This window comes from Toxorhynchites rutilus, chromosome 2, assembly GCF_029784135.1.
Source record: "Toxorhynchites rutilus septentrionalis strain SRP chromosome 2, ASM2978413v1, whole genome shotgun sequence".
In the NCBI taxonomy this organism is placed as follows: Eukaryota; Metazoa; Arthropoda; class Insecta; order Diptera; family Culicidae; genus Toxorhynchites; species Toxorhynchites rutilus.
The window spans coordinates 317,918,296-317,930,475 of record NC_073745.1 but is presented as its reverse complement, the minus strand read 5'-3'; the positions used below and the strand labels follow the sequence as shown (position 1 = coordinate 317,930,475).

Here is a 12,180-nt window from a genome sequence, read left to right as displayed (position 1 = left end):
TTCAAACATCAGTTAGCATATTCTTGATCATCTTCTGCGTACGTAAGCGAGAGTTCACCCAACCGATCCTTTATTGACCTACGAGACACGATAACCGTTGATTCGGATTCCCGAGATAAATCACGCGGTAGTTTACCTGCTGACGAGCGTCTTTGTTTGCGCCCCAAAAAAAAGGCATCGCATGAATAGTCGCGTCTTTTCGCGTTCCAGGGGGACCGGTTATTCCCCACGCATGCACCACATGTCCTTCATTCAGGGCGGTTACTGAAGAACCTGTTCGTCTCGCGTTACATTACTCATCACGAAAATAAAGCAGTTTCTAATTAAATCACTTTCAGTTGACTGTATGTTGGCAAAAATAATTCGGTTACAGAAAAAAAGAAGGAAAACGCTGCTGCACCACTACATTGGTGGAATGTTCATTCGTCGAACGAACAAAAAAAGATCATCACGCAAACGTAAAAACCCCCATGAATGTGAAAACCACATGGGCTATTACGTGAACCGGTATGACATGGGAAAACGTCGTGGAAATAGGAAAATTGTTTCCTAGAAGACACTTTTAATGCGCCAAACACGGTAAAAAATTTCTGTTGTTATTTGATGTTCATTTGTCTTTTTAGTATAACATAATTGGTCATTATTCTCGTTTTTTTGCATGAATTTTTCAGATTCCTCACAGTCTATTGCTCTTTTATTATTTAATATTATTTTTTCCTGTAAATTTTCACACAATATACACCTAACTGCATGTGACGCGTCCGGAGTCAACGGACTATCGAATGAACACAAACAAAAGTCGCGGAGCAACTTGTTGGCGGAAAATGGAGAATGTTTGGTCCGCTCGTAGCTTCGATACGGCTTCCCTACAACTCAAAATAAACACAAAACATGGTTACAATGCTTGTGTGTCGATGTGTGTGAGCTATTGAGCTGGGGAAATTCAATCCGTTCCGCGATCTACGCTCGCCATAAGCATGAGGTTTCACATCGAGACGCGGTTTATTCGTGCATTGATCGTCGTTGTGAGCGGAAGCTGTGCTGATTAAGCGTTCGGGTCGCAGTGTTGTGCTGAGAAATTTGATTGATAGCCTGCTCATACTGCACGAGGAGCTTCGGAAGCTTACGGTGAATTTTAATTACATTGCCTCTTTGACTTTCGAATTGATTAAATAAATTCCGCGACAACTGTTGCTCATCAGTTAAGACACGGCGTCTTTAATATATCGTTGAAACCGGTTCATAGCGTTTGATCGCAATAAAGTTGTGCTGTGGTGATATGAGTCTTGACTCATAAGTGTGGTTTAATTCGCTCGTGATTGTGAGCAAAGGAATAGTTTTTCAAACAAAAAATAAACACATTCAGTGATTGAAAATGTCAAACCCAGCCGAGGGCGACAACGGACATGTCGCGATTAACATCGAGGGAGACAAAATTAGCGAAGCAGAAGCCGAGGCGAAACCGGCAGATTCAGTAACGCCAATGGTTCCACAAGCTGCAAATCGTTCCGAGAAGGAAGCCAAACCACCCAGAGCAGGTTCAAACACAAGAAGTCGACAGCTGAAGCCAGGCGCTACAGGAAACCGCAGTAGGTCGAACAGCGTAAGTTGTCCGAATATGTTCTTATCACGGGGCTTCGATCGTCGCGATCGAATTGAGTGCGTCAGCTGGCGAAAAAAAGTGAAAAAAAAATCTGCGAGCCGTGACCGTGGCGAACCAACTGGAGATGCAAGTTGAGTGCACTGAATCGGAAACGTCGAGGGTTATGGTTGCATTGTTTTTGCAGACGGACATGATAAAACATTGCTCTGTATAATTTCTTCATATATATTCGAACGAGCAAATTTTACATGTTAGTGTATAATGCATATGACAGAGCTGAGAATTTTTCAGCAAAATTTTGTTATCGCTTCGAAAAAGCGTTAAAATTAGAATGCGAGATTGATTTCTACTGAAATTGCAATTCACCGAGATTTACGCGGTTTGACGTGAGAAGAGTTTTACTTTCAAAAATGGCAGTTATACGATATTAATATGTTTATATACTTCGACCTACGAACCACAACAGAAAGTAATCGTTACTAATTGAAATTCTCGATAATTCGATAATGCCATCAAAAGTATGCGACCATCAAATATCATCAGATATCTAACAAGTACACAAATCAAAGTGTAAATTATTTATTGTACAAGTAAAGTAAAGTCGGATTTTTGACATAGGACTTGCCAAATCAGGCCAAATTACAGGAAGCGTGCCAAATCAGAAAACATGTCACGTTTTGATGAAATAAAGTTAATGTTAATAACTATTTTCGCTACGAACGAATTCTGATAATTTGCATACCAATGAAATCGTAAATTCCGCAAGATTTGTTTCATATACTACTAGCTGACCCGGCAAACTTCGTCTCGCCCAAAATGGATATGAATACTTTCAAGCATTCACGTTTCCTTACTAAGCGAACGTTCGTGGATTCAATCGCAGAACTATGCATTGATTGATCTTCTAATAGACCCTTTACAATTTTCTTTCATTATAAATTTCCTGATACTTCTACCAAAACTCGTCATTATAATATAAATTTATTTTCAGACACAATTCTCGCACAAGATTTCTCAATTACTTGCAAATAATGCAAATAACATGTTTCTCTGTTACATGGAATACATGTTTGATAAAGAAAATATAATAAAATGAATACATCTCAAATCGAACTATTCTGAGACGAACCAGCCCTGGAGGCAGAAAGTCTCAAAAATAAAGAAAAAAATCGAACTATTGTTTTCTCGAGTTTTGCGCTTACCAACACATTTGGCGATTCATTTTTGTTTATATAGTTAGAAGATATAGCAGTGTGTTGTTTCACCTGAAAATCAATGTCCATTTTCGAACAAAGATCAACTTCGTTAGCGCAAACATCAAATGGGCTAAAAACGCTTAGCACGAAGTAATTGTAGAACATTTGGGAATTCGATTTTCCAAATTTTCCTATTTTTCTCCACAGTTTTCCGAAAAATTTTAATTGTAGTGTTTAGTTGTTAATATGGTTGGTATATGTAATATTTTTATGGGACCCTCCTTCTTCTTTCAGAGGAGGGAGGTATTTCAAACCATCTAAGAAACATTTCTCGTACACAAAAATCTTTTTTTAGTTCTCGAGTTATGCAGAAACTTGTGTTTCGTTTGTATGGCAGCCACCCCCTTAGAGAGGGGGCGAGGAGTGTCGAACCATCATATAAACATTTATTGTCCCCTAAAACCTCCACATGCCAAATTTCGTTCCATTTGCTTGAATAGTTCTCGAGTTATGCAGAAATTTGTGTTTCATTCGAATTGTAGACCCCCTCTCCCCTTCGTGGAACACAAATTTCCCGCGATGCATCATTTGAAAACCCCTGTTCTAATATATCCGTTCATCCATTCATTGGGAATTGATTTAAATACAGCTTCAAACAAATGTTTACTAAGCTAACGGTAGTTCTACGTCAACCTTGGGGTTATATCACCGCTATAACTCACATGACATAAAAGTCATTGCTAGTCTTTCCAAAGCCACAATTTTTGTACATCTTTCAGGCAAGACACGGGTTTGACGCAGAAACTACGGTTGTTGATGGGCGATTTAGTTGAAGGGTGGAACGTTCAAAATTTGGTAGATGAAAAAAGTGTATAGTTTGAGTAAATTTTCTTCAAAAAAATCATCTAATTCTCCTTTTAGTAATTCAACCAATATAATGTAAAATAATATCTAAGCTTCGCTTCGCTTCACCAAGTTTGCATAGCCATGCTTAACAGCTCTTATTAAGTTTTAAACAGCAACCTCCTCGTCTGACCGCAGAACGTCGTTTTGCTGTCCATGGGGAACCTGAACTTGTGGTCTAGCGTTATCATGTTGTAAAATTATTTTGTCGTGTCTAGTTTCCTATTGTGGTCATAATTTGTGGATTGCTGTACGACATTCTCAAGGGAGGTTGGAGACTGACAATATAAGATATCTGAATATGAGCTTACATGGTATGGTTCTTATGGATCTCTTCGCACTAGGCTCACTTTGTGCGAGAATGTATTCTGAATCAAACGATTTTGCGCATCCTTCCAGTACGGTAACGAAACAAGAACTGACGGTTTGTCCAATCAAAGGCAGAATTTGTTATACGGCCCTTTTTATTTTGACGTAGGACTACGTCTTTCATTAAGGGTGCCAAATCAGAAAACAGGTCACGTTTTTATGAAATAAAGTTAAAGCTAATAAATATTTTTGCCGCGAACGGATTTTGGCGATTTACATACCAAACGAATCGGAAATTCCCTAAGATTTGTTTGATATGCTATATATTACAATCCCATAGTCGGTATATGGTTTAAATTGATGAAAATTGAAAGCATTTCAATTCCCTCATACATTTGTTCTGTTATTTTGTGTGCTTTCCCGAACAGAGCTGTCAATAACGAGCAACTTATCGGCGAGCAACGAAGAGGAAATCATAAGATGTAACGTCTCCGTGAACAAAGGAAAAGAAGAAGAACGAAGGGGAATATTTGCCTAGAGTATAAACAGTGGATCTCGCTGAGGCAAAATTTCATTCTTCGGGAGGAAATCGACTGAACAACATCGTTGCTGAGCGAGGACGGCGAGGGATAAAAATGCCTTTCTCAAGGCAACCTGGGAGGAGGTAATGTTGAGCTTGAGCTTGGGTAGGCTGTACAATTCGTAGTTGCTCTCCGTGATTGACCTAAACCAACCAAATTGCACAAAGAACACACAGAATGACGCTTGGGACTAGCAAATCATTCTCGTTGTGCAATTTTCGGTGATTCGAACTTTAAATGGTCAATAACGACGCCGGCCACGTCCTTACAGTCACCAGAGGAAGGAAAGGAATGTTAGTATGATATTCGCCGCCCGAAGGCCAGAAGGGTCGCCTCTATAGCGTGGTTCCCTAGCGTTTATCAAGGAAGGGATAGTTGTTAGTGGGAATGGTAAAGAAAAATCAGGATTCACTGCGGTAAGTGATGTGATTATGTATACGCAACCTATCTACCACTCGATGATGAAATTCCGAAAATCATATATATATATCACAACACGCGGTAGAGATTATCTTCAGGTAACCTGAGTAGAACAGCTTCATAGTTCATTGGACCGGCTAAATATTCTAATATTTTCGCAGTTGCTTTTTTTTAAATCACGGAGTTATATTTGGGAAACCTGAGGAGGTAAACATTGGTCTTCAACTCGTACACTTTATAGAACTCCAATCGCAAAGGCGATGAGTTCTATATCGATGACTCCAACGCGATAGCGGAAGGTTAACTTTGGGAAACCTAAAAAGGTAACCGTGAACATTCCTGTAGAACTGGTACGACCGTAAATATATGTATCACAATTTATTGCACTTATTCTTTATCAAACTCTACTCGCGAGGGCGGAACAGCGATATCGGGAGTTATCTTTAAGAAATCTAATAAGGTAATCGAGATCGTTTCTGTCAAACTCCTTTTGCATGATAAAAAGAATAAAGAAATAAGTAAGTTAAAGTATCAAAGGAATGACCCTTACGATTCGCGATCTACGATTTATAACTCACGTTTAACGATTTACGACTTGGGAAAAACAATCAAATTCATTATGTATAAATTCCCGCGCAACTCCCGATAAGGACCCATCCGCAACGATCGACTCTCTTCCTCAACGTTCTCTTACGTTGATAACTCAGCAGTAAAAGCACAGTCTGATGTGGTCGACGATCAAGAGTATAGAACAGAACTTCGTTTGTCAAACTATGTGCAAAATAGGGCAAAATCTGTCTGCAAGGCCGGGGTTATTGGAAGAGAGAGTCAATGAAGAGAGCCGATCAAAGCAGATAGGTCCTCCTCAAATGCTACACGATAATTGATTCATATGATTGCCGGTTCTAAATTTTAGATATTTAATGTTATGATTGATACTTATCTTGCTTCGTGTGACACCCTGTGTTTCTCTTTCTCATATTTCCTCTCCGGAAGATTCGCGTTTCTTTCGCTGGTATTCTATTTACTTTGTTCTAGCATATTGTATCATACACTCAATATATTCGTATGCATGGGAAAGAAGATGATAGCAGAGAAGAGAAGTGGAACTTAAAAGGAAAAAGTGATAATGATTTGTGGTAAGAAAAAGTAAAAAGTGAAAACAAGCATACACTGCGTGAGAGCGGATATCAATATTCGAGAGAGCGTATGGAATTACACGCACACCTTTTTATATTGCGATGACTCATGGTCCCCGGCACAGAAACAAAACCACGCGCAAACAAAAACGTAAAATGGAGGAAAAATTAACACGAAATGCTTTTTTCTTTCTTTGTTCTGTCACTGTTAAATTGTCTCTACGACTTTGAAACATGGAGAACCTGGCCTCCTGAAAATAGCTGTACAAATCGGTGGAAGCACCGTACAAACGGGTGATTAAACGGCGAATATTTTTCATTTGAAATGCTGCTGCTGCAAATCACTCTGAGGGAATTTCCTCCTGCACACTGAAAACAACTGCCCCTTCACACAATTACTGCTTCGAAACCACTTTAAAAAATAAAAACTACCCATAACAGCGGTTGAGAAAGTAAATAATACCGAAATGCGTTCGATCGTGTCGTAACGAAACAAGTTATCCAACCTGGGAGGAGGTAATATTATGGATAAAGTAAAGCTTTCCAAGGGCCTCTTTGAAGATTAGAGACGAATGAACTGAAGATGTTTGGAGTCTCAAGCAAGGAAGGAAGGCAAACTTTCAGTAACGTTCGATGTCTCTGGGATTACAATCATTGCATCAAACTGACGCCATTGCATTGCAACCTTAAGGTTCTGAGCTACACGATTGTGTGGGGAATCATCAAGCTAGGCTATGATCAGCTCACCAAGAAAATAAATGTTCTGGAATTTTGTCAGTGATTTGGTTTCGCATGACGGTAGAAAAACTCTCTCCATAGAGGATGACAGCTAAGCCAATCTAGACTGGCGATATTAACAGAAAAGGCTTCTGTTGAGAAGAGCGCAAAACGGAGATAAGTGTGTGTATATTTAGTTGCTCCAAGCCATCGATATATGGATATTTGTATGCATACGTGCGTGCTTCATAACACGTGCGTAAAAATAGTGCATCTTCGCTACGCTGGAACCCCATTTGTATCTGCTCCCATGTGCATTGGCCCTGTAACGATGCAACAATCGCCTAATTTTTTTATGCTATGATTTACGATTGTTTGGTGTTGCAAATTATGCAGTCGTAATGATAAATATAAACAAGGAGGCGAGATAGCGGGAGGGAAATATTTACGCTAGGGTATTGGTAATGAATCTCTGCTGAGGCAAATATTCAGCCTTTTTCCAAGCATTTACATTTTTTTTGTGTCATCAATGCATAGAACTGACGCTATGGTGAAGCAGGTGTTAAGGTTGTGCACCAAAAAATTATTTGGGGAATACCAAGTTATTCATTAAATTATATAAAGTTATTAATTTATTTGGACTCGCGTGCCAGTCACAAAACTGATTTCAACTAGGATTGCATTTACGCTAATCTTGATTATAATGAAGCAGTGCTACTCTCTTCGAGGTTATTGAGATTAACAGATAGAGTTTATTTCGTTTATTTAGTCACCAAGAAAGTAAATGGAAATTTGTATATGATTTGGTTTCGCTTGCCAGTAGCGAAACTTTCTCCACTAAGGATGACAGCTGCGCTTACCTCGAGCATGTATTGTTCTGCGAGTACAAGAATGAATCATGAAACAATTATCGTCAAATGAAATACAATGAAAAAGCATTTCAGAGCGACCAAACTAGTAGAATGGTTATTTCAAAATTTTATATTATAAAAGAATATCCGCAGTTATAAACAAGCGGCTTGAATTAAACTACAGCGTTGTTCTACGTCAACAATGCGGTCGTGTCTTGGACACAACCTCCTTTAATCTTTGAATGAAATGGAATGGAATTATGGATGATAGTTAGCTACAACTATTTTCGTGATGGAATTGAAATATTATAGTTATTCCTTGCTGCAACGTTAGTTGCACCTTTTGGTCGGGACAGCTTGAGGAGCACCGATTGGGCCAGTTAGAATGCTGGAATTTTGTTCAGATAATGCATGATATTTTCCAAATATTCAATAGTTACTTACAGCAAAATTATAATTTACATTATTGTGATGGATGCGAAAAAGTACTTACAATTGATTGAGACAAATATTTTTGCGATCTATCATAAAGTGATCCAGTTATAGCCATTCGAAATGTATCATAATTTTGTAGTGTGCAATATGTTTCCTGGAAATACTTTCGTGAACTAGACTCGACTGCCATTGTAACGAAATCTTAGCCCAGTTTCAGAAAAATTCTGCACTTAAATCCCTAATCCGGCATGTACAGAATGCATTTTTAACAACCATTCATGGCAATGCAGAACGGGAAAAAATCTGATGATCCGATCTCAAGATATTCGCGACAATCGGTTGCGCGTTCGACACCTAGGTCATGAGGCTCGCCCAGATACTAGCGTCCACGAAGGGCACGTCAGGATGCCGCTAAAATAAATAACTGAGAGGAAATAGGTTATGGATCATTCGACAAGTTACGGATGATTCGCGCCGATTATTATACTTAACATTGAAACTTGTTTGTCTTCAACTTTCATACTTTCACTCCGTTTGCGCTACAGTGTTATTTTCAATTTTTATCCGATAAATGAACGGAGCATTTAAACTGCCCTTTCAGTATTGCTGGTGAAGACTAGAGAATGTACGGAGGTTGGAATGATAATGAAATGTAATTCTCTTTGGATAGCGCTGACTCATTTTTAATTTGTTCGTTTCTTCAATCCAAGAGAAGGTACTATCTCGTATTGAAGCACATAAAACACGACGTGAGACATAGGGATTTGATATTTATGTCGAATCAGCAGATAGAGTACATGTATGTTAGTGACGACTGAAGCTAAATAAAGTTAAGGCCCATTTATACGTTGCTAGTAGCTGACTTGACAATGAGCAGCTACTGACCCGGTGGACTCGCTTGACAATTGGTTGACTCGCCTTGTCCGTTCACACAGTGTGAGCTGCTGGCGAGAAACTAGATACTACGGCACGGGTTTACCAGGGATGCCAGGCGACTTTTCAAATGTCCATCAAATAGTCAGAAACAGCAATCAGGTCCGAATTTGTCAAATGATTGGTCCAAAATCGACTTCTTTATTGGCAGTTTTCATCTTAGGTTTTCAGTTGAATGTATCATCACACAATTTTATAGCAAAACAAACGCTGATCGTGTTTAAAAATACATACTTTGTGCTGAATTTCTTTGAACTGAAGGTACTATCCGAAAAAGCAGAAAGAGAAAAGGATTCGGGCCAGGAATTAGATGCAAAGAAAAGGAGCAACAAATACAATATTGAAGGAACTCTACGATGAGGATCCCCGAGATTACAGAGCAGTGTTGATAATAACACCTGAACAAGTGAAAAAACTGTTGGATTTAATTGCTCCACGAATACAACGCCAAGATACAGTCATGAGGGATGCTGTACCTGCAAGAGTTAAATTAGAAATGACATTGATGTGCCTTTGTTTTGGAATATCGTTGGGATTGTTGTCGATATTTTTTAGAATCTCGAAAACATCCATAGCTCAGATAATTCCGAAAGGATGTGATGTTATAAATGGTAGTCTAAAAGATTTTTTTTTTTAATTTTATTTATTTTGTGAAATGAAAATGATAGTCGATTTGCAGGTGCAATAAATACGCTTCAAAAATTTTAATAATGAATGAAAATGTACTTTTTTAAATCGAATATGTATTCTGTTTCTTAGAACAATACTTTTTTTTGTAAGTTGTGATCTGATAATGATTCTATATTAGAGATTCTCAAGAAAACTATCTCAAAAAGAAAGCGTGCCCCGCCAGCGTGCAAAACGAAATAACAATTATTTCGTTTAGAAACTATGAGGGTTTTATTTGTTTTTCCAATAATTTTCAAGTCTATAAATATCTTCACATATTTTCAAATATCTTAAAAATAGAGACATTTCATTACATTTGGCATCACTGATTCGAACGCTAAATTCTGTTTTTGACGTTGTGAAGCATGCAAGTGCGAGTAAATTCAAAAAACTTTGAAGTAGCTCGCACGCCGGATCACACATGACAATAACTGGCATGATGTGTTCACACGGTGTGAGTAGCTGCACTGCAGTAACTGACTAGACCGACTCGTATGCTTACTCGCACCGTCTGAACCCGGCTTTACAGTCAATCATTTTCGCGCTGCATTGTGTTAATTTATAACAGCACACTAAAGATGGAATATAAGAGTAATGAGTGATAAACTTTGAATATTTTTTTTTATATTACTTATGCATCCACTGGATCGAATGACATGCACGAACTCATTTGCTTACAATCAAGAGAAGCCCCGCATTCGGGAAACTCCGCAGCTATAAATCGCAGCTCCAACCAAGTTAATATCAGCGGTTTGTTTATTTCATTACAGCGATCACCTAACCGCCGCGTTCGCCGTGATACGGAAGCAGCTCAGAATGATGCCATTCCATTGCTCCCCACAGACGAGAGCCGGCTGCCGAGGCCGGAGCCTCCTCTCGCCGGCCCTGAAATGGATGACGATGGACCGGACGAAGGTCGGGGCAACTACGATCCGTATATCAACACAGGGATTGACGATGGATTTTTGCCGGACAAATCCGATCGCAGTGGAAGCGATCGCCCTAATGGCAGAAGGACACCCGGTAGACGAGACAGTTATCCGATGGGTCCTTTCCCTACGCCTGCAGGGTATGGACCGAGTGGACCACCGGTAGGTCAACCATATCTGATCACTCATCTTTCTATTCAATGGAAATATGTATGCTCATTACAGATCCCAGAATCTCGAGTCATTCCAGACATGAACGTGTACCAGCAGAAAAAGAGTCTCGCCCAGGGCATGATGGATCTGGCCTTGCTGTCGGCCAACGCCAACCAGTTGCGATATGTGCTGGAGTCCTACCAGCGACATCCGTATTTTTACTTCAGCCTGGTGTTCATATCGACCAGCATTATCTGTCAGGTGGCCGTTGGAATCGGGCTGATTTGGAAAAGTCGATACAACATCAAGAACGAGGATGACTTCTGTAAGGCGGATCGAATTAATAACTTGGTTACGATTGGGATTTTTGTTATAACCTTGGTCAACGTTTTGATTTCGGCATTTGGAGTAGCTGATCCGCCGCGAAGCACGTAGGGGGCGATGTTTTTATTGTGAACATTTTCTAGCAAATAAGATTTCAACAATCCAGTGAAGCGTTGTATATGTAGTAATAGCATTTATGGGACCAGTATGCATGTGTGTTGCCTCGTCATGAGCGTTATATTTATATGATAAGCAAAAAAGATTATTTTCTTATTTGCTTATCAAATACACCGTTTATTATTATTACATTAAGTGAAGTCATATTGTTTAATCTTTTTATAATTAGAAAGAAACACCCTGATCAAATAAATCAGTAGAACAGAATATTTATATAGGGTTGGGGAAAAAAAAGTATTTCTAACCCAAATTTGACGCTTTATTTAACATACTTAAAATGATCCAATTCAAGTCAAATATGCGCCGTTTTGTTCGCAAACTTGTTGCCATTTAGAAGGCAACTTCATTATCTTCCCCTTATAAAACCCCCCCTCCTTATTTGCAAAAAACTCAGACAGCCAGTTTTCGCAAGCCTCTTTTGAGGCCAACTTAGTATCACCAAGAGCGTTTTGCATTGACCGGAAGAGATGATAATCACTTGGAGCCCGGTCCGGACTTTACGGTGGGTGCAATAGGACATCCTATCCGAGCTCCCGTAGCTTCTGGCGGGTCATTAAAGATGTGTGAGGCCGAGCGTTGTCCTGGTGGAAAACAACACAATTCATATTGATCATTTCTGGCCGCTTCTGGTCAATCGCCTGCTTCAAACAGTCAAGCTGCTCACAGTAGAGAACCGAGTTGAGGGTCTGGCCATAGTTGAGCAGCTCATAGTGGATGATTCCCTTCCAATCCCACCAAACACACAGCAAAATCTTCCTGACCGTCAATCCGGCCTTGGCGATGGTTTGGGCCGGCTCACCGCGCTTCGACCACGATTTTTTTCGCTTTAGGTTGTCGTACA

General features: G+C 39.5%; 1 protein-coding gene across 1 annotated transcript; it reads left to right on the top strand.

Annotated features, from left to right (window-relative positions):
* Positions 1-991: 991 nt before the first annotated feature.
* On the top strand, positions 992-11,479 carry LOC129770036 (ninjurin-A-like). The gene is made up of 3 exons (XM_055772624.1): positions 992-1,603; positions 10,527-10,847; positions 10,911-11,479. Exons 1-3 carry the CDS (start codon positions 1,376-1,378, stop codon positions 11,271-11,273), a joined length of 912 nt encoding a protein of 303 aa, XP_055628599.1. The 5' UTR covers positions 992-1,375; the 3' UTR covers positions 11,274-11,479.
* Positions 11,480-12,180: the final 701 nt, after the last annotated feature.

Bases quoted from the DNA above. Each gene is read 5' to 3' on its own strand.
- LOC129770036 (XM_055772624.1), top strand. From the start codon at position 1,376: ATGTCAAACCCAGCCGAGGGCGACAACGGACATGTCGCGATTAACATC. The intron at 1,604-10,526 runs GTAAGTTGTCCG...ATTTCATTACAG, and splicing joins ACCGCAGTAGGTCGAACAGC to CGATCACCTAACCGCCGCGT. The intron at 10,848-10,910 runs GTAGGTCAACCA...TGCTCATTACAG, and splicing joins ATGGACCGAGTGGACCACCG to ATCCCAGAATCTCGAGTCAT.